At 42.4% G+C, this 27,606-nt stretch overlaps 1 protein-coding gene across 7 annotated transcripts in view; it reads left to right on the top strand.

Annotated features, from left to right (window-relative positions):
* Positions 1-27,606, top strand: part of AUTS2 (activator of transcription and developmental regulator AUTS2) — a 790,137-nt gene that overhangs the window by 345,803 nt on the left and 416,728 nt on the right. For all 7 annotated transcript variants that reach the window (XM_055796871.1, XM_055796873.1, XM_055796874.1 and 4 more), the window contains 2 exons: positions 8,077-8,178; positions 18,024-18,059. In XM_055796871.1, coding sequence (XP_055652846.1) covers positions 8,077-8,178; positions 18,024-18,059 — 138 coding nt within the window. The remainder of the gene's footprint in view (positions 1-8,076; positions 8,179-18,023; positions 18,060-27,606) is intronic.

Raw genomic sequence — 27,606 nt, 5'->3', positions numbered from 1 at the left:
AGTAGGAAGGAAACAAAAAAGATCTTGTCTTTGTTAGTCTGCCTCATTTTTATGGTACAGGTATGCAAGGTAAAGCTTCGTATTCTGGTTGGGATGTCCGATCCCAGGATGATGGCATGTAGGCCCTGATCCTCAGCAGCTGACAATTTCTTGGAGTGTGTTCATAGGTTGCTGTAAGGTAACCTATCAAGACATACGCAGAGAGCCTCTCCTGATGTTTTATTGTATCTCTTGGGTAACAAGATTTTTCTTCCCTGCTGTGAAAAGTGGCTTTGTATTAACAGTGTTCGGAGTCCACACACAGTGTGAATTCTTTTTTTTGTATTTACTACCTAAACTGGTATATTGTAAATATTGTTCCTCCTCATTATCTCACCCCTGATTTGCTTTCCTTGTGCTGCTCATCTGTTTAGCTAGTCAGGCAGATGTCATAGTGGTGAACGTGGCTTTGTTAGAAATGCAGTGTAGAGGTCTTGCTCCAGGCCCACAGCTGTTGTGTTGAACCACCTTGAAAGCTCTGGGTGACATCTAAGTGCTATGTGAGCAGTGTTTGTCTAGCTTACGTCAGTAGCATGAAAGTTTTTAAATGACAGCTGTTAATCATGATTTAAATCATAAGGGAGAAGCCTTGATTTACACTGTTGTTGGTTTTTTTCTTGCTGTGCAGTTCTCCTTTTATTTGTTTTCATACAGCCAGATTTGTTCTCAGTCATTGATAAAATATGTTTTCTTTGAAACGAAGTATTCAGTCCTACATGAAATCTGCTGTTGCTGTTTTCTGACTGATGGGAGACACTTTACGCCTGTGTGTGTGCTTGGGTAGGGCAGGGAGCAGCTCCATAGGCTGTGCTTGTGCAGTACTTACAGGGTGGCTGTTCCTGCCGCGCCTGTGGGTCTGCGCGCCACTGCGGCACAGGCACCGCTGTAGTTAGTGCTGTTGTGATGTATGTGTGTGAAAGCTCGGCTGACCAGAAAAGTTAAAAGATTTTTCTTACTTATTCTAGATATAATATAAAAAAGCAGCACACTTTAACTGCACAATGTTTTAATTCATCACCCTTTATCCAATGTTGTACTTCTGATTTCTATACTTAATTGTTCTGTTGTTTAGAATCAATTCTGCTTCAACAGGAATTGTCATCTTTTGAATTCACATTTATCAGATTTTAGGGGACAAATATGTTTCCTTTTAGTGCAAAATGATGCCACGGTACATACTTTAATTCAGTGATGATTTTTCCACCCTAGTGAGAGGCTGGGGGCTAGTGGGAACTGCATTTAGCTCTTTGGCTTTAAGAGCACATCAAAAGCAGTCTCCTCAGAATTCATGTTAGAAAAAATCCAAATGGGCAAAACCAGTCAGGGAGTCGGTTGTGTCAGCTCCACAGCAGGGTGCTGGAGATGGTCCCAGTGCTGAGCTATGCATCAGTTTCAGAGGCACCTGACACTAAGAGGCTTCAGTGGTCCAATCCTGTCCCCCTGCCTCACACCAGCATATGGTGATCCCACTGCTCTGACTCCCTCCCCCATCTATGGCTCATGCATCTTTGCCAGGAGCTGTGAAGACGCAGCCCAACACAGTACCGACGAGCCCATCTCCCTCCCAGTGATCATGCCAGACAGGACTGGGCTCAGGCTCTCCCACCCCCACGCCCCTGACAGCCCCCCTCCCACTTGAGTGCTGTGAGCCAAACCCCTCCTGTTCCAAGTGATGGATTCATGACAAGTCCTGCTGAGGCAGCCCAGCCTGCTACTAGGATCTCACTGGGTTCAGTTTGCTTTTTCCTCACAGGCTGAACTGGTCGTTGCTCCCTGGCCTTTGGCCATCCAAGGCAGCCTGCGGTTGTCAGCAACAGCCTGATTTGCTGGTGCTTCTGTCTAGGTCCATGTGCGCAGCACTTGGGACAAGTGTGTGACTGCTAGTAGTGGCAAAAATTCAGATCAGAGCCTGGCTTGAGGCTGGGCTGCTGGGAAAAAGCCCAGAGAGCAAGTGGAGGCAAACCCCGTGTATATGAAGGAGCAGGTAGAAATGTCTTTGTGCTGTATAGGGCTGTCGCCCTGGTCGGGCCGACCTGCTGTCATGGGTTTGGGACTGGGCCATACCTGTTCAGGCTTTCTGCAGTCAGGAAGCATTGGTAATGGCGCAGCTATGAGTCTGTTCACCAGCTATCTGAGCTAGAGAATGTATTCACCCAGGTAGGAGCTGGATCAGAAGAATTTTGGCCTGTCTTGCCCTTGCAAAAGCTGTATAAATAATGAGAGGCAGAACTGAAAGCCTAAATTCTCCTCCCCACAGTAGGGTTATGCCATCCCTTGGGGAGCAGGTGTCCGCTTCCTCTAGGACTCTGCTAAAGGCTTCGCTTACTGGCTGTGCTGTAATAGGGAGAAGTGTTAGTATTCATAACTTTAAAGTATAATGTAGTGAAATAATCCTTTAATTCCATATGGTGTGGAAACTCAGGCACCTCAAAACTATACCATAGATATTTATTGCTGCCAAATGGTACGGGGTTTTAAATTAAAATATATTTAAGAAAAGAAGAAAAAAAAAAGAGCTCAGAAGAGCCACATAAGAGTGTTTTTGACGTGATATATAAGCTCTGTGAAAAGGGCTTTTGCTAAATTCTCAGTAGGTTTATTTATTTCGCTGTTTGTTACATGCTAACCAGGCACCGCTACTATGGAATTATCTAAAGTGGCTTAGGGATCCAGCAAAGCAAACTGCGGTCCTGAGGGGATGATGCTCCCTGTAGTCTGGAGCTCAGCTGCCCTTTCATCCTCCCTTATGCCTCCTGTATGTGATCCCCTATCTCTGGCCTTCGTTCTTTTCCTTTCTGAGACAAAAGGCAAGAGAGCCATGTTGTTGTGGGTTATCCTTAGGAGTGTTTTATGGCTTATGCCCCCCATCCTTCCGTTCCACAGAAGTGTCTGACTGATGTAGTAAGTGTAGCGCTGCTCCTGTAGATCTAACCTCCTCCTAAGCCTGTATATTTAGGTCTCCTTTACCCTTTAACTTTGAGTGGCAGAAGAAAGCTGAGCAGAGAGCTGGTTTCCCTGGATGCAGCTGAATATGACACTTTCACTGTCACAAAATAGGGCTGAGTATTTCCCTGATGCAAAAATAGTTCCATTAGATTTCAGGTCACCTGAAAAATCTCTCCACACCCTGAAAGAAGAGGTACCGCTAGTAGTTACTATTTATTGCAGCAGGTTTCATGTTGATGTTTTTGCATTTATTTTGGCTTATTCATAATCTTAGCAGTTTCTGACCAGATTGCTTGTGACCTTTGGGTCTGAGCTTATCTTTCTTTTTTGTCTTCATCAAATGGTCACTCGTAGTGTTGCATATCTTATTCGTTTCCTTCTCCCACCGCCATGGTGTCTTGGGAACCCTCTCACTCTTCGTGTGCCTTGTGGCTGTTCCCAGCACAGTGTCTATTTTGTTATGACTCTGCAGGGCAGCAGAGAGTGGTATGTGTGAAGTTTTTTGACTGTTTCTGAGCGGCAAGTGCTCTTCTGGAAGCCATGGTGTGGTGAGTTGACCTCAGCTGAGGGCCAAACGCCCACCCAGCCGCTTGCTCGCAGCCCCCACCTCAGCAGGGCAGTGTGAGAAGAAGTTTGTGAGTTAAAGGCAGCGAGATCACCAGTCACCATCGCAGGCGAAACAGCCTCAGCCTGGGGAAACCCAGTTTAATTTATTGCCAATTAACATAGATTTGGATAGTGTGAAATGGAACAAAAAATGAAACAGCACCTTCCCCCGCCAGCTCAGCTCCGTCGCTTTACCCCCACGTGTCCCTGGCGTGGTGTGGAGGGTCCTGTCAGCCCCCGCCATGCCTTCCTTGCTCCAGCCCAGCTCCCTCCCACAAGCAGTAAGTCCTTGAGGAAAAATCCGCTCCAGCCTAAGCTCCCCAGGGGACACTTCAGGAATTCCTTCAGGGAATACCCACCCGCCCCCGGGTGCCCTGGGGGGCTGCAGGGGGGGTCTCTGCGCCGGCTCCTGGGGCACGTCCTGCCCCCGTTGCCCCGAGCTGGCTGTCTGCAGGCGCGCTCCGCTTCGCCCCTCACCCCTCAGAGCTCGGGCAGTTTTGCCCTTTCTTAGATACACAGAGGCACTGCCAGCCACAGGAGGGCTCGGCTGTGGCTGTGGCGCCAGCTGGAGCCAGCTGGAACCGGCTGGAACTGGCTGGAACCGGCTGGAACCGGCAGCCTCTCCTCAGAGGGGCTGCAGCAGTCCTGCTGCCCACACCTGGACAGGGACATCTGAAGCGCACGGGCTTCATAAGACTCATATCTGTACGAAAGGGAAGAATAAAAACCCAGGTGAGTGCAGGTGTTTTCAGGGCTTTTGTCTGGCTTTTTTTAATTCTCTTTGGTGGGAAGCTGCCTCACCACGAGGAACCGTTGTCGCTACCATAGTAGCGCCCAGAGCAGTGAGTGGGATTATTGGGTCCGTAGTGTGCGATGTGCTCTGCAATCACCCATGGAGAAACCGTCCCTCTAAAAACCCCTCTAAACAGACCCGTTCTGGCACTCGCACTTCTTGGGGAGGGATCGGCTGAGGTGAAGAATCAGAAACAAAACCCACTGCTCGGTCCCAGCCCTTCGGCCAGCGGCCATCCTTCCACTTCTCCGCGCGCCCCCCCCCCCCCCTTTTGCTTTTTCAACTTCTAGTAGAAAAGTATAGTTACCTAGTTATCCAGTTCTGCTTGACTTTCAGTATCCTCCAATAGATTTAAAGGGATTACAAAATAATAGGTTGTGTAGCATGATAAAAAAATTTCCAGAAATACAATGTGAGGATGCAAGGAATGACCAAAAACTTCGTGAAGCGTTTTGGAGATGTGGGTGCACACCAGAGCCAGTGCCATTCAGCCTGAGCAGACACACCAGAGTCACGGATTATTGCTGATCTTCACTGTTTCTGCACGTACCAGTCTCATAGTCAGGGCGTCTTCGAGGCTGTGCAAGTTCATGGTGAGTCAGTGACACTCTACACATTTAGGGTTTTGTGCTTTCAGTCTAGAAAATGTGTGTATCTCCTGTTTGTGAGACCCTTTAGATGGATCCCTGCATGGATAAATGCGCTGCCATTGTGCGGTGAAAGTTTGGAATCAAACGTGCTTTTTGCAAACCCTTCGTTCCTCACTCAGTGCAAATCAGAAGAGTAACGGCTGTGTTGATGTGGGAAGGTCCTGACTGAGACACTGAGTAGACATCATGGGAGCTTCGTGCTGGCTTTGCTTTTCACATGGGGTACCCTGAGGAACGATAAGGAACCATAGTTGTCAATGTTGCACCTTTTTCCAAGGACAGTTGCATTTTTTTAGGGTTCCCATGTGCCCCAGAGTAATGCATAAAATGCATGTGGTATAACTAAAGATCCAGTCTTTTATTTGCAGACCTTTTTAGCAGCACTATGTTATTTCAGCGTCGTTTTAATTTTAAGTGGTGGGATCTGTGCGAGTAGATCGAAACGAACCATTGCCTATCCACATTAAGTGTTCTCAAGTGCGTTTGTGTGTAACTTTAGGATCTTGAAAGAAGGCAATGGGCACATTTCCATACTTTATTTTTTTAATTTAACACAGATTGATAGTTTTTGGAATAAAATGTAAACCCTCAACATTCTGGCACACAGAGAAACTCAACCTGGAAAAAAAGAAAGGAAATATGGAAAGCTTTTAAATCTTGACTTGGACTTACTTCTGAGTTTGCTGTCTAGTCTATGCAGTTCACTTTGTTCCTATAGAGTTTCAGGCTCAGATATCTTGGTCATATTCTGTTACTCCTTGTAAATTGTGTCTAGAAAAATGACACCTGATGGGTTTTTCTACTCTTCTCTGTAAATAGCTGGAATTTGTGATGTGGAAGTATTATAAAACTGAGCTGTTGTGACTAGTTAGCAAATAACTAATGTGTGAGAATTGTGTACAAAATAAATGGAGGCTCTAAAAATAAAATCTGAGACTGTAAAAAATTCTTTAGGCCCCAGTTACAATGAGGTTTTCCATCGAGTGGATTTTGACAGAAGACTGAGTCAGGGAAACTTGATCCATTTTCCTTTGGGTGGTTAAATTTTAAACCTGGGACCATAAAATTACAGCACGCAGTGGTCCTAGATAAGATCGGTGAGTTATATATGAAGTATAAGACTTCTTGAATTCGTTATCCACCCCTCTGCCTCTGAAGAATGCTACCTAGATCTATGAGATCTGACTGATAAACCATTCCGATTGAAATAAAAATCTTTTTGCTTGATATTTTCTTGCTGAGCTGTGGAATATTTAGTTTATTTATTAAATTGTAAGTGTTTGACAAATAGCTCTAGTTGTTACATTACCTTTTCTTTGAGCTGAGAGTACATCTGTGCCATTTTTTTCAGTTTTGCTCATGCATTAAAACTCAATTGTGTGTCTGAGGCTGTAGTTGTATGTACTTTCTCCTTTCTTTTGACTGACAGGTAGCACCCAAAGCTGCCTTTTACTAATGAGGGGAGTAAGGGATGAGGGTAAAGCAGCACACACATACCAAACTTGTAGATACAATTTGCTCTTCTAGTGGTAGGGAGAAACTGATGGTAACCATTAGGGCGAGGGTGCTTTGTGCACTCCTGCAGTGAACCTGGGAGAGAACAGCAGTGTGTATAGGCGAACAGTGTGTACAAGTGGGAATGTATATCTGGGCAATAGAGCCAAAGTGTATGTCTTGTTTGCAGGCGCCTATAAAAGAGAATGTGTGTGAATTTTTGTGTGTGCTTGTGCAGCATGTTTCTGGAAGAACTGGGAAAAAAAGAGAAAAGACAGAAAAAAGCCGGGGGAAAGCTGGTGGAGAAAGTTCATGGAGAAGGAACTTTTAGCCTCCAGTTATGAAATATAGATGAATATGATTATCTATTCCTGTACAGTCTGAATAGAAATCACTGTGAATGTATTAATAATTAGAATAAGTTAGGAGGAGTTGTTTGGTATTGGTTATATGAATATTGGTAAGTGTAGCAAGGGTCTCGTGAAATACTCTGTTAGGTACCTCTGCATTTGCCTCTGCTGCCAGTATTTACATATGTGATTTTAAATCTAAGTTTCTGAAATTGTCTTTTTGCTAGTATTAACCTCAGGAGTAACCAGTCTTCACGGGAAGTTGATTCACACGAAGCATCAACAAGGCTAAAAGAAAATTTTAGTACATTCAAGCAAAATGTAGGGAAAGATACATTAAAACGAATATATACATGTTCAGCATTGCAGTAGATGTAGTTCGTATCTTCCTCTTGCTGTATATATGTATGTGTGCTTGTGGACCTGTGTGTAATGTATGTATACGGTAAATGTTCATTTCAGTACACTGCTGTCGTAACATATTGACCTGCACAATCTACAGTGCAAGAGAAAGCAGATGTGTTCTCAATTGTATTGAAAATACAGTTTGTAATTTTTTGGTATTTTTTTTTTAATACAATGCCAGTAAAGTTCATTAAAGCTCGTTTGAAAGGCAAGACCAATCTGATACCTATTAAGTAGATCATGTTGTTTTATGAACGTTGAGGTTAGTCAAGAATGTTTTATAGTAAAAAGCAGTGTTGTTAGGGGCTAGTCCAGCAAACGGCCTCCCCAGAGTGATGACTACTCCTTCCCTTGGGGAGATTGCCATTGATCTCAGATCCTGAATACTTCCATGCTGTAATGAGGGAGGGGTTAATTCTGTGCATGCTTTGATGTGATGGTAACTTTAAAAACCGCATCTGTGGCATAACAAACTTGAGAAGTCTAAAAGTTCCCAAAATGAAGGTCTTAAACTGTGGTTTCCTTGGAATGTGAATGTTGCCTCCTTCTACCTGCAGGGTGGCCTGCACAGGTGCTGTCCCATACGCGAGATCGCTTTGCTCTCTGCATTCATGGTCTCGCTGAGATGCTGCCTTGGCACCAAGAGTGCACTGTGCTGGAGGCAGTGCTGCAAGCACCATGTAAACGCTGCTTTGTGTAGATGTGGGCTTGGGTTAAAGAGCAGCAGTGGACAAGGGGACTTACCTGAACCAGGCTAAACTCCTGCTCTCTTTGTTTTTTCTCTTTTCTGCAGCTCAAGCCAGGTCAAAACAGTTGCCGAGACAGTGACAGTGAAAGCGCCAGTGGGGAATCGAAAGGTTTCCATCGAAGTAGCTCTCGGGAAAGACTCAGTGACGTAAGTAATACTCCTGCAGCCAGATACAGCTCTGATTAACCCCTGCTATAGTTTTCTGAGGGGCATAAGTCATAACAGGATTTAGTTTCTGGGATAGTTAGTTGCTAAAATCCCCTTCCTTTTGTGGGGGGTGGGAGAGGAAGATGTAACTTAGGTCTCCTGCCCCAGTTCAGTAAACTTCCTAAAGTTTGGTCTTTCTTAAAGAAATGTCTGTCTGTGTGAAAACTCTCGTTCATTTTGAGATAGTTGAAGGCCATTTAATGAAGTTAAAATGCTTTGCATAGTTGAGAAGTGGGATGGCTTCTTTTTACCCCAAGTGGGGGAGGAAAAGAATGTATTTCTTTGGGCTAAATACTGTCGTTATGAAAAGTATTAAGAGTGTCTAGAGAGACTCAACTAATTTATATATAATGAATTGATATAACATGGCCAACAATAGCATAAGCTCTGCCTTGATTGCTCTACCTAAACTGCTGTGGAAGGTCCTAAGATGGCAGCTCTATGGAGAATGTTTTTCTCCATTGAAGAATGCTGGCCATTCACTGAATGACGCGCATGAGTTACTTCAACATATGAATGACAACAGAAATCTTTCTGTTATTATTATTTATTATGTGTACCATCACAATCCTTGAGTGTTTTATTCATGGCTGTGGGTCCTCTGTGCTACACGCTTTACAACACAGGATATAAAGACAGCCCTGTCCCAAAAGAGTATCTAAATTGGGGATTTTGTAGGTCAGATCCTTTGCTGGTAAAAGCATGGGTAGCTACATCAGTCAGACCGATTTGTATCAGCCAGCAATATGGCCCTTCTTTTAACTAACCCACATTTTGGAAATGGGGATTTTATCAATAGCATGTCCATGTAGATTTAGATGACAGATACCAGATGGTGTCCTCAATAGACCAATCCAATAATACTGAATTGAGCAGACATTAAAAGAAATACCTTTGTAAAGGATATGTTTCGTTGTGCAAATGTAAACCTGAAGGCACACAGCTAGCAATTTCTGCTGAATTGTGCATATCACTGGAACAGCCGTCTGATTTTTTTTTTTATTTTTTATTTTTCCTGTGAAGGTGTGAATTCTGTAGCACTCTCCTCATACCTTTGCCACATTATTTTAGAAGTCCATTCCTCCCCCAGAGCCAACCTTTATGGTTACATTCAGCTAGACCCTTCAGAGCCTGCCCTTCATAGCTGTCAGGTGAGGTCAGTCTCAGGACTGTAAGATGTCTTTTGAAGAAAAGAGTGAAACCAGAGGAGATAGTAAGTAAAATGCTCTGTACAGGTAGCAGTGGATGGAAGCTGACCATCAGCCTGTCACCATTGCCATCCTAGCTTGCTTTGAGCCCTGTGGCAGCTGAGAAGTTGCTGCAATGAACTTCACAGTTACATAGCACCTTGCAGCCAAAAATTTCACAGCTCCTTACAAAACACGGTTTTAATTTAGCCTTGTCACTCCCTTGCAATGTGCTGAGTGGAGAGCTCTGAGGCTTATTTGAGCTTCCCAGCAGCTCACAGCATTGCAGTGCCAGACCTGGCAGTGAGAGCAGAGTCCTGGTTCCCCTTGCACCGATCAAATACAGTTTTCCTCTGATGTTTTACAGTACTTTCCCTTTTTCTTGGCACTATGGTGAATTAAAAGGAAGTAGAGAGCAAATACAACTTCCCTAGTGCACCCGAGAGAGGACATAGGGATTCACAGGTTGCTCAAAAGGAACGTTATGTAAATATATGAGAAAATGTATATTTTAAAACGTTATACATAATGTATGTTTTGCTTAATAAGTAAGGTTCCTTTTTGCTTTGATAATTCATTGCAATACAAGCATGTCTCTCTGTGGTCTGGTGTTGCCAGTTCAGCTGAGACTTGAAAAACATGCACAAGAGAACTCTCATCTTGCCCAAGTGTGTGGTGGCCTTTCCCAGACTCTTTCAGTTAAGAATGTAAATACTGTTCTGCATTTCTCTCTCTCCCAAAGACAAGCAGGTCCTGTTTTTAAATGACAGGGCCTTACAAAGTGGTAGTGATACTTCCACTTCCAGCTATGGATGAGCCCGCCTTGAACTGTCCTCTTACGCACAAAGATGCATCAAGAGCTTAATAAGGTTATTTTAAATAGTATGTTTTCAAGGAGTGTGTTGTCTAATGATATCTACCAATTACTGCCCAGAAAAAAACCCTACAGACAAAAGAGTAAGTTTCATCTGAAGATCCTTTTCTGGTTTTACAACTATTTTACCAGAAAAAAAAATTGTACTCAGCGGAAGATAGAGCAAAAATATAAAATATTGCAGGCACATTAACCCTGAGGTCAGAAAGCAAATTTTGGACATGAAAGGTAATGGATCTCCACTGATGTAGCCTGACAGCATTGTAAGATTAAGCATGGCTGCTGCATGGAAATATGTGTAATGAATGAAGTGCATACACTCTAGGTAGATGATCAATTTTCAAATCCCTAGTTATAAGTAAGCTGCTGAAACAGAAATGTTAGCTTCATGAGCTTTAATGCGGAGCCTAAGTGATAGCTTAGTGACAGATGCAGAATGAGGGAGATAGTATAATGAATATCCAGTTGCAAACTGACATGTCAGTGACTTCATTCCCTCTCCTGTCAGATATCTTTCAATTCTGCATATTGTAAATGTACCTACAGTCCTTGGATAACGCAGATTGATGCAAAGTGTGTTTACAAGGGATGACTCCTTTCCAGGCTAATGAGATCCAAGCAGGTAATTTGCAGCATTTGCGAGAGAGGTGGTCAAAAATGAAAAGAAGATAATTCAATGAAAAGGCCATGTTAAACAGGAGACTTCTGTCATAATGAGGCTTGAAATAGCATCAGACAGTAGGAAGAGGAATATCCTATGTTCTTGTCAGATGCAATGCAGTGAGACTGATTTCCATCAATTCCTTCTTTGTCTTCATCTCGCACACGTGTACACACACGCATACACCCCTCTGTGAGAGAACATAATTAGCAGAGAACTTGACCTCTGCTAGATTAGGGATAATGATTGCTTGAATGCTCCATTGCAAACATTTGATAGTGCCCTTATACATTTCCCCGTTCTAATTTCATAAACCCATTTCTCTCTGCCTTTCTCCCCTATATAGAATTTTTTGGAATGACAACTTGTTTTTTCCTTTATGGGCAGAGGTAGCTCCAGGGCCCTAAAAGAGAAATTGGAGAGCTGCTCCTCCTTTATATATAGGGTGCTCTAGTCAGTTTAATCTCATCAAAATCTTGCCAGTAGTAGAATTCATTTTGTTGAGATTTCGCTTGGAGACAAGATGGCAGCGCTTTCTCTTCTCCTCAGCTTGGATCTCAGTCAACTTGTTTTCCGTATCTTTCTGTATATATTTATTTTTACTTGAGTCTTCTCACTATGGAATACACAAGATACTTTTTAGCCACATTTTAGAAAGCAGTCAGGAGATTATTTGAGGAAAACATGAGAGTTACAGCTGATCTGGATGGCAAACACGTGGAGTATTCAGGGGTTCATTCACCTCTTTGATAATCAAAAACAAATCAAAAAATCCAATTTCTTTGGTACACATTCCTAAATTCCTGATCTGCAACAGAACTGAAACTCACACTGAGCTATAAAGTCATTGCTAGTCCTGTTAAAAAACAGCTGTCTGTGGAGCGAACCTTGCTCATCATTTTGGTAATGATGATGCAGTGGCAGTGCAAGCCTGCACTGGCAGGAGAGGGCTGACAAGTTTCCCTGGGCACCCTCAGCCCTGCCTGCTGCCTCTGCAGTTGGTTCCAGGCTTTTAGTGAGGGGATCAATAGGAAAGGAGTCTCATATGGGGTCTTCAGCAGGGAGGCAGCACAGGTTTTCCACTCTTGGTGCACAACAGAAAGGTGGATTGACTGGCTTCTGCTTGCTTTTGCAGAACAAGAAATCGTAGAGTCATGGAATCGTTTAGGTTGGAAAAAACCTTTAAGGTCATTGAGTCCAACCAATAACCCAGAACTGCCAAGCCCACCACTAAACCACGTCCCCAAGTGCCACATCTACACATCTTCTAAATACTTACAGGGATGGTGACTCAAATCACCTCCCTGGCAGCCTGTTCCAATGCTTGACATCCAGTGCCTCACCTTTCGATGAAGATGTTTTCCCTGCTATCCAGTCTAAACCTCCTCTGGCACAACTTGAAGCTCTTTCTTCTTGTCCTGTCACTTGTTACTTGGGAGAAGAGACCAACCCCCCTCTTGCTACACCCTCCTCTCAGGTAGCTGTAGAGAGCGAGAAGGTCCCCCCTGAGCCCCCTCCTCTCCAGGCTGAACACCCCCAGCTCCCTCATGACACTTGTGCCCCAGCCCCTTCCCCAGCCCCTGCCCGGCTCTGGACATGCTGCAGCATCTCTGTGTCTGTCTGGGGGTGAGGGGCCCAAATCGGGATTCACGGTGCGGCCTTCCCAGTGCTGAGTACAGGGGGACCATCACTGCCCTGGTCCTGCTGGCCACACAGTTTCAGATCCAAGCCAGGGTGCTCTTGGCCACCTGGGCACTCTGCCGGCTCAAGCTCAGCTGACCATCAACCAGCCCCCCCAGGCCCTTTCCCGCTGGGCAGTTCCCAGCCCCCTGCCCCCAGCCCGCAGCTGCCTGGGGCTGCTGTGACCCACGGGCAGGACCCGGCACGGAGCCCTGTTGAACCTGATACAACTGACCTCAGCCCACCAGCCCAGCCTGCCCAGACCCCTCTGCAGAGCCCCCTGCTCCCCAGCAGGTCAGCACTCCCCCCAGCCTGGTGTCACCTGCAAAGTGACTGAGCGTGGCTCAGCCCCCTCCCCCATAACGTCGATGAAGACGTTAAACAGGGCTGGCCCCAGCACTGAGCCCTGCGAGCACTGCTTGTGACCCGCACCAGCTGGATGTAGCTCCATTCACCACCACTCTTTGGGCCTGGCCATCCAGCCAGTTTTTACCCAGCACAGTGCACTCCTGTCCAAGCCATGAGCAGCCAGTTTCTCCAGGAGAGAATGCTGTGGGAAACGGTGTCAAAGGCTTTGCTGAAGTCCAGGTAAACATGCACAGCCTTTCCCTCATCCACTAAGTGGGTCATTTTGTCATAGAGGGAGAGCAGGTTAGTCAAGCAGGACCTGCCTTTCATAACACTGTGCTGGCTGGGCCTGATCATCTGGTTGTCCTTTATGTGCCACTTGAAGGGCTTTAGGATGGTCTGCTCCATGGCCTTCCCTGGCACCGAGGTCAGACTGACAGGCCTGTAGCTCCCCGGATCCTCCTTCCAGCCCTTCTTGTAGGTGGGCATCACATTTCCTAACTTCCAGTCCACTGGGACCTCCCCGGTTAGCCAGGACTGCTGGTAAATGATGGAGAGCGGCTCGGTGAGCTCCCCCCCAGCTCCCTCAGTACTCTTGAGCAGATAACATCCAGCCCCAGAGACTTGCATGTGTCTATGTGATGTAGCAGATTGCTGACCATTACAACCTGGGGGAAAGAGTTGGCATCTTTCTGTGTAGAGTATCATTCCAGTTCTAGAACAGGGAGTGTGACAGGAATCTTTCCGTTTGTCCCCTACATGAAAGGTCTTGTCCTGGGTTCTCATCAGTGCTGACACACTCTTTCATGAGGGCTTCCTTTTCCCAAGTGCTTTGTAGCTGTGTGCTCCTACTGCAGTGTGTGCTTTGCCCTAATGAATAGGTTACGGTGAGGTATCAGTGAGCAGTTAAGGCGTGGAGTGCCCTGCCCAGCAGGTCTGTTGCTGTCTGCTTGGGGAAGGAAGGTGTCTGCACCCCCATCAGTGTAATCCTGTGGGCAGCTCATGGTTTTGGCCTTAAATATGGGATACTTTGAATTCTTTGTCTCTTGTTCCTCCCACCTGTGTATGAGTCCAAAGAAAGACCAGTTGAGGAACAGTCTTTGAGCTGTGTGCTTTGAAATCCTTCGTACTTTTCCTTCTCCAGAATATCCCTGCTAATCTTGATTGATCTAAAGCGGAGTAACACCAGCAAAGCTCTGTGTGTGTTTGTGTGTATGTGTGCCAGAAGCTGATCAGCTGCAGTGGCTGCTTCTTTGTGTGTGTGTGTATGCGAGGGTGTGTATGTGTGTGTTTGTGTGTCTGAGGTTGGGTGCTTAAATGCTTTGTTGCATTATGTTAATTCCTCGGCAGTGCAATCAAATTCATGTCGTAATTAAAGCTGTCAGTTGGAAGGCAAGCCAATCGCCAAGAAAACACAGCATAACAAATGAAGTGAAATGATTCTGCGTGTAGCTATACAATGCTTCGCCAGGCATGAAATTAAATAAGTAATTTGATGTTGACATCAGAAATTGAAATGATACCCACTGTTCCTTCATTCAGTCAGACCTGCATAAACAATAGCCAGAACAAATATGTACAACACAGTCCTTCTCCCCACCCAGCTCCCCAAGTAATGCACAATATATATGCAAAATGGGTATAACTGTGCCTTCCAAGACCTCAAGGATGTAATTTTCTTTGGTACACAATAAACTAATGCTTACATGAGGGTTACAACATTTTTGCTCCTGGGCCAAAAGTTCTTCTCTTTAAGGAAGGAAGAAAAAAAAAAAGAAAAAAAAAAGAAAAAAAAAGTAAAAAAGCAGAAGAAAAATAACAAAATCAAACCCCCTTTTAATTTTAAGCAAGTGACTTGCGTTTTGCTGATGGGCACATGATGCAGGCTTCTGCTGGTGGTTGTGTGAATATCAAATAGTATATCTAATGTCGAATTTTGCAAAGGGTTTCGGAAAGTGAAACCATTACCTCTATTATAGGCACACTTTATATAAGAGATGTAGAACCATCCAGTACAGGATCACGACTCAGCATGGGCTTGTAAAGATGCTGCATACACAGTATCACATTCATCAGTTGGTACCAAGGCTGGGCACTGGGTAGTAGGATCCTTTCGCTATTGGGAGTTATCAAAAAAGGTGAGAAGCTGTCTTCTTGCATAGCCCTTGCTTCAGCGTATATGCTCTGTCAACACACAGTTCACAACACAGCTAACTTAGTCATTCATGCATGTGCAATACAGTCTTCAATTAAAAAGAGTTTGCAAACCGTACTATCCATATGCAGCATGCAATGTGTGAAGGGCTATATTTCCATCCAGAAAACTCAAGTTCCCTGAAAGTGCACAGCTGTTTCTTTTCAGTAAAAGTCATTTGACTGCTATGTTTCAACTGTCCTCCCATGGCCATTGCAGCATTGCTTTTGAAGGAATGGAAATATTCAGTGGGAAATATTTTGTTTGCTTATTCTTTTTTTTTTTCCTTTTTATTGTTTTGTTTTGATACTTGATCCTTCCAAAACTTGGAATAAAAATTACACACAGATGCAGAATGCAAACTTTGGAGCTTTCAGCCTGTGAAGTAAGTTTTAAAATTTGGGAGTGAAAGAGTGGGACTCGATTGGCATCTGTACATAGCTTAAAAGCAGTTATAATGATTGCGCACGTTGTACTTTGTGGGTAGATCTCTAGCCTAAATTAAAAGAATTTAAATGGCAGGAAGCAGAAAGCAGAATGAGTAAAGTGAAAGGCAGTATATATGATGTACTTTACCAGGAGAGTAAATGCACTAGACTCTAAACTAGAGTATGCTGAAACGCTCTGTCTACCAGGTGTTGCAGAGCTGCAGTCTACGGGCTGTAGTGGCTCAGAAAACCATTGTATGTGGCCCACGAAGGGAACTTTCTAGCTGGAAGCGGTAGCTGGGCTGTGTCATGTCTGGGGCTGTGGGTACCAGGTTGTTCCTAGCTGCATGGTCACAGGGATGCAGAGGGAAGCAGAGCAGTCGGGCTGAGCCCAGGGGTCTTGCGGCGTGTGTTCCTGTATCCGCGCTGCCCATTCCTCTGCACCACAGTGTGATGCTGTTGAAGAGTTGCTTTCAGGGGTGTTGTCACTGGGACCAGGTGGGTCTTGCTGTGGATGATGGTGGCAGAGGGAGCATGAGGCACCAGAGCAGCAAGAGCGGGGCCAGAAGGACCTAGGAATTTATTTATTTCTGTTGGAGCTCCCCTTGCATGCTGATAACAAATCCATAGACTGCAGATCTTGAGTCCTTCAGTAGCCACGACATGGAAGATAAGAGAGTATTAGGGGGCAGGAACCACATACCTTCCAAATCTCTGTAGCACTTCTGTTTGTTCATATAAGATGTCCCAAAAGAATTTGTTGGATTTTATGATAGTGGTACCCTTATGACTGCCAAGGTAATTTCCTCTTGCTCAGTCTTCAGCTTCTAATGTCTTAAACCAGAAGGCCTTCCCATATAAGTACATAACCTCTCTAAAGCTCTCTTTTTAGTAGTGCTTTGGTGAACACGCAGTAATATTCTGATTATTTGCAATGAATTTTGTTGCTAAATTTAGATTTCTTAGCACAATCTATTTCTGCCATGCCAAGCTCAGTAAAAAGATACTGTAAGACCCCTGTAGGGGGTTTATTTTCTTTTATGTCAGTGCTGCACTCCACAATCAGAAATGGGGAGAATTTGCTGTAAGGGTCCCCTGCAATAGTGTCTCAGAACAGGGATGACAACGATGCAAATTCCGCATGTTTCCAATGTTTTGCCAAGGCTGGCTGGGGCCCCTGTGCAGTTCCTGGTAATCACTGAACTGTGTCATTGCTGAGAGTGAGGTTGTGCTAAGGAACAGGACGTGAACTCTGAGGAGTTAAAGACTGGTCATCTGGACTACCCACTGCTCACTAAAGAATTATCCTTCGTGTTTTGCTTCGTTGTTCATTGACTAGCCTGGCTTGAAATGTTTCAGGTGATAGGGCTGTAGCGTTGGGAGCTGTTCACCCTTTAATATAACAGCCAGTGACCTGGATTAGGACTGAGATGTTTAGGTCTCTCACCATGTCTCTAAGAGAACCTGCTGTGTAATCCCCATTGCTTAGATGAAAAACTAATGAAACAAAACCCTTTATCTCCTTAATTCCTGTGAACATAGATGTTGTGATCGTGTCCCATTTAAACTGAAATTCATGATGCATTTTTTAAAACATTTAAATCTTTTGATTGTTTTTTAGTGGTAGTAATACTGCTTTTAATAATTTTTATGGGTTTGAGTTTTGGAATCTGTTCCGTACTGCAGATATGTGTTGTTTGTTTTTTCTTTTCTTTTTAAATCCTTGGTTTGTCAAACAGTGTGGACATCCAAATGGGAAATTGTAGTGACTGGGTTCTCCAGGAAATGGTACATTGACTGAAGCAGCTTCTCTGTGCCCACGCGTTCTTTACATTTCAGACTACTAATTATGTTTACAAAATGTCTCATTTTAGAAAAGCAGTGTGTGTGTACTAACCGGGGCCTTTCGGGAATAAATTGGCAAACAGGTCATACACTGAAAAAGTCATCCAAACCCACCGGGCTTTTTGTTTTGAAGTCAGTCTAGTTTTTTTCTTTTCCCCCTCCTGCCTGCCCCTTTGTGGCCACAAAGCTGAGTAGCTGGAGTCCAGGGCATTGAATGTCAGCATGTCAGGGAGGCTGGTTGATGAGTGTCTGTTTAGTCTCAGTGCAGGGCGAAATGCCATCATTAATTCATTACCCAGCTGCCTGTCAAATAAATTGGCAATTACGTCCACCGCAGAAGCTTGGAATTCAGTAAATAGCACGTTACCATCTCAGACTCGTTGAGAGATGTAAAGGGAAAAATTAAGCAACACCGTGTTTGTTTCAGTAGCAGATGACAAGGGGCAGCACATTGGTGCTGTGATGTAGTGATGAAAAGCTTGGAAAGGGCTGGTAATGAGCTATGTGGATTGGAACGTGTTAAAAACCATCACTGACTTTCCACTTTGTCTTTGTGTTTTTATTGCAGAGCTCAGCTCCTTCCAGCTTGGGAACAGGCTACTTTGTAAGTGTATCTCAACTTTAACACATGTGCCTCTGAACAGCATAGCATTACTCCTGAAACGGAAGTGCCTTATTATATAGAAACAGGAATAAATAACCAATCTCAGTCTGCTCAATAGGTTAACTTATCTCTTTCTATTTCTTCCTCCACAAATGCATCGTAAATAATATATCAGACATGATGGTCAATGTTTTCCTGAACTAATTAGGTGTCATACTAATTACTACATAAATTCTAGCAGCATTTAATTTACACAATTATAGCAAATAAAATGAACCATGGTCTTACCAGTTCTCTAATCTGAGACGGTAGCATCTTGATTTCCCCTTGTACCAATTCTTACTGAATCATAGACTTTAAAGAGCCCATCATGGTGGTCTTGTCTCATCTGCTGTGTACCACAGTCCAGAGAACACGACAGCAATTTCTGCCTGTTGGTTTAAAAGGCCCATGTCTCACAGATTGTCTTGGAAAACACAGCTGTAATTGTATTTATGCTAGATTCACATTTTATGTTGTGAGAAGAGGATCAGGCCCCAGATGGTTTGATAATTGTTCAGTCTTTTTTTTGGTCATTTATTTGCATGCCTCTTTATTGATTTAGCAGTCTATAATCCTACCTTTCTACCTGTTTATTCCCACATTCATCAGTCTACCTTTTCCTTGCACAGATAAGTTTGGGAGTAAAAAATGCTTTCCAGTCAAGCCAATGCACTGCTTATTTTCCTCCAAGATTTGTATTTAAATTGCTCATGTCCTGTTTCCCTTGTAATTTATGCTGTATTCTTCAAGCATGTCTTTTCTGCATTTATAATATCTGCAGGAGAAATAGAGCATTATGTATGTCCAAAAACAGGTGGGTAAAATGCAGTGAGACTTTCTATAGCATTGCTCTGTATAGTTAATAATATAATCAAAGCCTGCTTCTATCTTTTCATCAAACTCTGGGGGAAATAAAACTATATAGTCTTCGATTACACGATGGAAAAAATTTGTTGCTCTCTTGTCAGATTCCCAGAGAGTAATTTTCTACCCTTAGTACATGGTGAAATTTAGTCTTTTTTCATAGAGGTCTGTGATCGTATAAGAAAGCTATGGGATTAAACTGTGTGTGTGTGACCTCACATGTAAAGTGTAAAATGCAAGCACAAAAATTGCTTAATACCTTCAAGAAATGCCGTGTCCTGCTGGATTTACCCTGGACCTCTGCACAAACTAAGTGTCCGTTCTTCTGCCAGTGGTAAGGTCTCAAAAGAGCATGATCAATTGAAAATGTTTTGCCGTAGTTTTTCTAATTATACCAAAGCCCAAATCAGTGTAAGGTAAGTTGTGTAACAGGAAAAAACCTGGTTTATTTTTTTCAACACTTCCTCTGTTTTGTGTCATATGTATTTTTAAGAGGGAGGGGATGAAGGGAAAAATAACGTCAAATGGCTCAACGTTTATTTTGCGTTAAGACTAAAACTTGAATGTCTTTCCACAGCTCAGAGTGATTTGCTTGCCTTTGGGCATCTAAAATTCAAATCATATGAACGTATACAGACATGCTCAGGAATGGGACAAATATAATACAGGATGGAAGGCTTTAACGTATATAAATAAACCTTGTTCTCCTTATAGCAAGAGCTGAATATGCATGCTTTAAGAACAATGTTCAGCTTCATCTTTAGGAAGCAGAGGTAACAGAAGAAAAGCCATCTGCTGTTCCCTTGCACCATACTGTCTGTGGGTTGGTCCAGTAAAGTGAAAATCTGGAAGGTGTCAACATCCCCTAAGCTCCAGCGAAAAGCTTGAAAGTTTCCAATTCTCCCGAGTTAAGGGTTTAGTAACAAGAAGAAGCTTGACATCTTCTAGTGCCAATGTATTGGTACTTTACATCATACTAATTTGGATCTGTGTAGGTGGAGGAGACATCCCTTACTAGGTTCCATTAATATGATACATTTAACTGCACTGTCTCTTATGTATAGTCATAGTAACAAGATTTCTTTAACTTTCTTTTTCTTTCTTCACTAATAGCTGAGTAGATAGAAAACATCCGTCAGTTTCAATCTTAAAGTCATTTTTGCACTTGCATAGTCTTGAATGAAACGTGGCAGGTTTTGTACTCCCTTTCCACTTCAGAAAATTGTTTTCAGGATTATTTTGCTTATTGTTTTTAAAAAGTCCGTACCCTTATTAACTTAACATGGGGCAAATAAAACCCAGATGTGTTTTGCGGTACCAGACAATGAGAAAAATGCTCCAGGATGATCCAATTAGCATGTGTTTCTGATAAATGTAATTATTGTATTATCAAAGTGCAAAAGAATATGCACTTGAATTGACTTTTTTCCAAAGCTTTTAACTAGAAAAGACTGTTAGTTTTTGTGTTTAGTGTTAACCCAGAACATCAAAACAAGGGTCATTGGTTTCAAATAAAACAACACTAGTTCTTAGTTTAATAGATAATAATAAAGCTTTTGCCTGTGGAAATTATTGATCAATATATGTTGTGCTTTGAACTACAAAATATTATGTACTGTAGCAGCACCAAAGGCAACGCAGGCAACCAGGTAAGTTAAAATGTACTAATAGTAGATTCACTATCAACCACATATGCTACAGGAAGCAGGAACGCAGATGGAAGCAGGTTTTATTCAGAAATGAATGAATGCTGAGGTATGGATTAATTAGCTTGTATTTGCTGTTGAAATCAAAGCAATAATGGAATCTGGTATGTTTGGGCCGTGTTACCTAGCATGTACGTAATGGAGCTAATACTTGTCAGACTTGGAATCTCCTTTAAGAACCGTGTGTGTGCCAGGCACTGGGATTTGATGGGTGGTGGGTCATGTCTCTGCAGTGTTTGTGGATGCTGTGCATGCTACAGCAAAGCAAAAGTTACTTTTGGATCTTTTTATTCTGTAGAGAGCCTCTTGAGTTCACTGAGTGCTTAAGGAGATGTTTATAAACCTGACACTTTGCAGTACTACAAAACCATTTTTCTAATATCTGTGTGATAGTTCCATCCCAGTAATTCATTATGCACTTGCAGTAGTAGTGGTGAAGGCTGAAATCTTGCCTGGTTTTATGCCGTAACTAGGTATGTTTCTGAATGGCACATTGGGAGACTGTATTCTTATGTTCTTGTTGCCTCTGCATTAGTGCTTCTTGGAAAGAAGTACGTGAAGGGAAAACGCACGCGCTTAGGGGAGGACATTCACACTGTTGGCTTTGGCAGCCCACCTTTGCTGTGAAGTCCATGGAGAGGGCTGAGAATTTCCATGAAGTGATTCAGGCTAAGTCAGACCTAGCCGGGATGATCAGAACTGCCACTGATTAAACAGACTTTCTAATTAGGTACCTTCAGCAGTGTGGGACATGTGTGAGTAACCACTGAATGAGTGTTAATGATGCAAAAGTTGTTGAGCAGTTCTAAGTATCTCTACAAGTTTTTTTCTGGTTAGGAAGAACTTACCTTCTGCTTCTTTCACAGGTGCTAGTATGCTCTGCAGATTTTGTTGAAAAGCGATTTTCATTGTTGCTGGAATCTCTTTCACCTGTCTTGGCACTCCTTGTCAGAGTGGATACTTGCCTATCCTTTTTACATATTACTAAATCAATATCCAGCAAAGAGGAGACAGAGGTAAAAAAATCTTTCTAGGTCTGGTATAAGCCTTTTGTACTGGCCTGACTTTATTGTTTTCTATGGGATCAGTCCAGTTTGATTGGTGCATGTGAAAAAAAAGCTTGGGATGCGTTGTTAATGTTGGTGCACCCTAAGAAATCCTAACTAAATGCTTCCTGGAAAAACTCCTAGTTTTCTTTGGTTTGTTTTTGTGGTTTTTTTTTAAATAGCAAATTGTCATTGTCTCTCATCAGAGATAGATTATAAGGTAGATTACATCTCACTGAGAAGTCAGATCAGGTAATTGGAACGTAGTTAGGATTTTAGGGGAAAAAACCCACCTTTTTAGTGTTTAAAAAAAAAGTTAGGTGAATTTTAATTATGTGAGTTTTTAACATTGTCCAGCTGTTTATGATTTCAGGAGGTTGGGAGAGAAGTTTTGGAATATGATTGGAAGCTGAATAATAGTAAAACTTTTTCTCTTCTCTGACTACAGATAATGATGTTTGCTAGTTTTCTTTGTCTGTCTCACACCCAGCCAAAGTCACGTTAAAGGATCCAGGTGGTTCATTGGTTTGCAGCACAAACCAAAACAGAATTCAAAACCTAAATAACTGAGTATTTTATTTTTAAACGACAAACCCAATTCCCAAGATTATCAGGTTCTTTGGCAGCTGTACAGTTTCTCTGTTTATGGCAACTTCTTTCCGTTTCTTGCATTGGTCTGTTTTTCAAGTCTTTGTGGCAATTTCTGAGGGTTTTCTGTTCCTTTTTTTAACGCTTATTTTTGGTTAGCGGCTTCCCCCCCCCCCGCCCCCCCCCCCCAAAAAAAAAAAAAAAAACCAAAAACAAAAAAGGCAGAGACAATGCTCTTGCTCCACCTTAAAAAAAGGAAGAAAAACGAAAAATGTGATTTGCACATGGGCTGGTGACTCAGACAAACATAAATCGTGAGCATATTCCCAAAGGCTCCAGCTAATCAGTTGTGCTATCCAATTTGGCCCTGAGTGGGTTCGGTTCAGCAGATGTTTACGTAGTTACAGCATGCCACTGGGACACTGTGTTGTGCAATGTTGCATTACATTACTCAGAGCTCTAAAAACTCATCCCAAGGAGAATAAGTGGAGCACCAGTGGTATTAGTATAGAGATGATGGAAAACCAGTATTTGGCCTAGATAAGGCCAGCTATTTCACTATGCAATAGTACTGATTTTCACCCAAGACATTACCTTACAGAAGAAACGTGGAATTAGTTATACCAGCACATTCTCTGGGCTCATATTCTCAGGTAGAGCCCTTAAACCCAGTCTGTTTTCCTTCAGTGCCCGGTCTGTATGCAGTGGCATGATCCTGAGTAGCCTGTGTTTTGTTCTTTGAGGTGGTCAAATGTGTGATGTTTTTGACCCCCTCAGGTGGGAGTGCGTTTAGAGAGTACAGTAAAACCTAATAGTTTCCACAGGAGAGAAACAGATTAGATCAAAAGTATCATTTGAAAGAGGTTTAATAAATTCAGCCAGCTAATGTTACAGGGGGGATATGATACTTTACTCCACATCGTGTACATGGTGAGGTTGCTAAATAAAGACTTACTGTTCTTGCAGGTGGGTTTAGTTGCTCAGCTCAGCTCTTTTTTGTGCTTGACTTTAGAAGCTAAACATTTAAATGTATTTTGCTTATGCAAAAGTGTGTATCTGCCGGAAATACCATGGGGTCTACAAAAGCACTACAGCAGTGGCTTTTTGGATGCTGTCATACAATAAACTGTCACGTCCCCTGTGAACACAGTTGAAAAGGCAATCCTTGTTACCCTGTGTTTGGCACTGTAAATCATTGTTAACAAATCCTAATTTGCCTAGTAGGGTAATGAATGATCTCCAGTTTTCTCACTGTAATTAGTTTTACCAACTATTATTGTGAAGGGTATACTAAAATCCATTTTAGCTCCACTTCAGAATCTCCATGTGCCCATTCTTTGCAGAAGTGAAGCTGACAACAAAGGTTATGATTCTTCTGGTAGTAAATTCAGATTCAAGAAAAGTGGACAAGATCCCCGGTAGAAATCTGTGAGTTGTAATTACTTATTAGTATTTGCAGACCTCATTGAAGCAGATACGGTGTGGACCGGTGAGACCTGGAAACCCTTGTGTTTCTTTATCTGAAATCTTCTAGGTGTTGTCTTTTGTTTTCCAGGAGCCATTGAAAATGCAGTTTATTATAACAGCTGCTGTAAGGGAGGCATCGTCATTGCCAACTAAATGCATTACATGTAATAAAATATACCCCAGGTCTATTAATTTTAGCATTTATAAACTGTAGTGGTGTTCCTAGGGAGAACTGAAACTCATTAAAGAGTTTGCTAACGATATGACCATCAAAGCAAGAACAACAGCAAAAGCAGGCATGCGTATGTTTCCAGCATCCCACTAATAATGAGAATAACTGGAGCAAAACAACTGGTTTTGGAGAGCGAAACTGTATTTTTCTAGAAGTTAAGAAAAACACACCATATTAACTCAATATTTGAGGAATGTTTAGGCAAGCAGAATAAATTACCTGGGTAGGAATTTGGTCAAGGCAAGTTTCTACTCTGATCGCTTTGAATGGGGATGATGAAGGTCTGAGTGATTTTTGCAGCCCTTCTGAATGGTGTTGCCTCATGCACTGTAGACCTCTGCCCTAACGCCTGCTCGTGCCTTTTGAATAAAATGCTTTGAATTTAGAAAACTAATCCTCACAGTTTTTCTTTTCTTTGGGTGGAACTATATTGTCCAAATCTTAAACAAGGAAAGCTGGGGACAGCAGTAGTCTCTTACCCAACTAAGCAGAACTGAGAGCAGATTTCAGAATATTGGGTGTTTCAGGTTTGCCCCCTCATTGCTGAAAAAGATTTTCATCCTCTGTGTGAGCAGTGCAGTGATTCATTTTTTTAGGACAGACCCGTATAAATTCGGTGATTCAGGAGACAATGTCCCCAAGGAGTTACCACTTACGATTGAGCAGTGCTGAGATAGAGTGTGCTTCTTGGCTGCCTTGGAGGCCTTTGCTTTCCTGGCCCAGGCCCACTCCTGCTTTAGTTGCTAGAACTGAGCCGTTTTGTGCTGTTTAGTATCTTTGGCTTCTTTTTTTTTTTTTTTGAACCTTCGGCTCAAAATACATGAAAGTTTTGCCTTTTCATGTGGTTCCTGTTGGTTTTTTTTCTGGCATGGTGTGTTACATTTACTGCTGTTGGTGTTCACCGAATGCTTTGAGCTTGTTAGTCACTTTTCCTTCTGCTTCTGTGTATGGTTCTCTGCTTACCTTGTTGGAGCCATCTTTTTCTCAAGGATAACAAATGTAGTGAATGGAGGCAATGTAGAGAAAGGAATGAAATATGGAATTTTATGTATTTGAAGGGATTATATGAAAATCTCCATTATTTGCCAGAAGGGTCTCTTACCTTTTGTTGTCAGCCGAAGAGAGAAGTATTGCAGGTGGTCGGTAGATAGCTTAATTTACAGTTTAAAAACCTTGAGGCATGCTCAGTACATGTTTTTGATGGTACTTTGGGTGAACTTCCCTAAACATTTTTTCCCAAGAAAAAAAGTTTAGAAAAATCAAGATAGGATCATTTATAAGAAAAATTTTAATTTTATAATTTCCTGTTCTGGAGATTATAAGACTTATGTAAGTAGCAGAAAGACTTAAGGTTTGCTGTCAGTCTAGATTTGGCCCATGTTACATGTAACTCATGTTTTGCTCATCAGCTGTTGCAAAGGAAAAAGATTTTTTTGTTGTTGTTGTTCTCCTTCTTTTTCTCTTTCCCGTAACATGTGACACAAATTGCAAATGTGAACCTGAATAATAAAGAATTGCTTCACTGATTGCTAAACACGCATTATGGTGCTTTTAAACTCATTTCAGGTCATCGTACTGCAAATTAGTTTGATTGCAAGCAGTTAAGCTGTCATATACAAAGCCTTCATCTTCCAAGGGTCTCAGTTTCATATCATTAAAAGAGAATGCTCAGTAGCATTGAATGTATTTATTGCATGGTTAATATTTTGGAGGAAAGGTAGTTTTGGGGGTCTCTAGAGGAGATTCTGTATAATTTCATGAAAAGAAAAGGGATATGCAATACTCGAGTATGTTCTTCATTGATAAATTCTGGTTTTGTATCATATTTAGAGGTGGCTGACCATGTATGTTCTGTATGAAACAAGAGCCAGTTTGCTCTTGTAGCTTAAATTTTGAACTTGGTGAATTCGTTTTGTAAGGCAAGTGGAAAGAACAACTCTGGACTGTTTCTGATGCAAACTGTCTGCTGGTGTTATTGTTTGTGGTGAGATTTTACTCAGAAAAATATAAAATGGATTTTCTCTTGTGTGCATTTAAAATCAATGGAAAACCTTGCAAGATTTCTGCAGCATGTTACTTGAAAATTTGTAGAATAGCACACCTTTGTGCAAAAAGAAAAGGTTATGGTAGAAAGGACTTAAAAGGTTAAAATCTGGTGAGTTCCCTTCAAAAAGGGTTAGTGGCGGTGATTGGTTGGGTTGGTGGTGTGGTGGAGGCACGAAAATGTTGAGTGCAGTGCTGAGATGGCATGGAAGTTCATCCTGCTCTCAGGCACGGGAGCTGTGTGCTGTTCAGGTCTGCCCTGCAGAGCTGCTGTGCAAACCTGGTGAGCTTGGAAATCACCGGTACTGTCATTTGAGTAACTGGTAGGATACTCTGGGGAAAGGTAGTGCAAAAGCCTCTAAGGAAATATGAGTATGCAATATGGATAGATTAATTCTAAGAAGCCATGTGATGATCTTATTTTGATGTGAGCTTCCACAGACTTTTAATTTTGCCATTTTCTGAAGAAATACTGTCTCTCCCTCACTTTGTTATATTTTGGAAGAATACATTTATGATTTAGACTGCATTATATTGTTTACTCTTTTAAACAATAGATCTTTGTTTTCTTGCAAAACTTACAAGTACGGAAATACTGGTATGTTTAAGCAGGAAAATCCCTCCCTTAATTCTGCAGGCACTCAGTTCTAAAACTTGCCCAAAGTACGACTTGTTCCTATGTGAATGATTAGTGTTATGGTGAATATTAGTATATTCTTCTTCTGAGTCATTTGGAGGGATAGTAGGATTGTTCCTGAAGCAGAGAACACATGTCCTGATTGCAAGAATTAAGGCTGAATATCACAGAAGAGAGTCCAATCCTCTTTCTCAGCCTTTTATGTCAGAACTCAAAATTGCTGTCTGATAAAATGTAGGACACCAGATTGAATTACTTCATTGAACCACTGCTGTCCCCTGTTAATGGTAATTGCACGGATATAGCGGTCTTTCTTGGCAACATCTCAGATATTTACCTCCCACTGTTTTTCAATTCAAACCTTTGATGAAAATATTCCCAGTACTTCTTTAAAGCAGACACCCAACTGTCTTTCTTGACAAAGGCAAGGTCTTTAAATCAGATCCTGACAATTTGTGACACAGCAGTCTATCTAAATCACCTTTTACCTATGTCTCTGTGTCATTTCCTGAAAAAAAAAGTGTCCATCAGAGGAAGGTTGCTGAAGGCTTGGAGCTTGGAGAGTCTGTGTGTGTGGCAGTGTGGAGCTGGAAGATTTGTGTGTTCGTTTTAGTGGAAGTAATTTGATGAAGGCTTGTAAAGTTGCAATGCGTGCTGTAATGGTTTGTGATAAATATTTGGGGGTACTTTGTCCGTAAGAAAAACATTAGGTCATTGCTACTCCCAGACCATTAGGAAGCGAAGTTTTTTTGATGGCTTTTCCTTTTGCAATGGTAAATCTGCTTTTGTTTTTTAAAAAAATACTATCAGGGCAAATGTTTTCTTCTTTGCTACACCTGAGGGTTAATGTGCATTCAGCTGAAGTAGCTTGTTCACCTCTTGTAATCTCATCTTGATGTTCTAACTCTCCCTCCCGCAGAGA

Source organism: Falco peregrinus, chromosome 2 (genome assembly GCF_023634155.1).
Source record: "Falco peregrinus isolate bFalPer1 chromosome 2, bFalPer1.pri, whole genome shotgun sequence".
In the NCBI taxonomy this organism is placed as follows: domain Eukaryota; kingdom Metazoa; phylum Chordata; class Aves; order Falconiformes; family Falconidae; genus Falco; species Falco peregrinus.
This window is presented reverse-complemented; position numbering and strand designations above follow the sequence as displayed.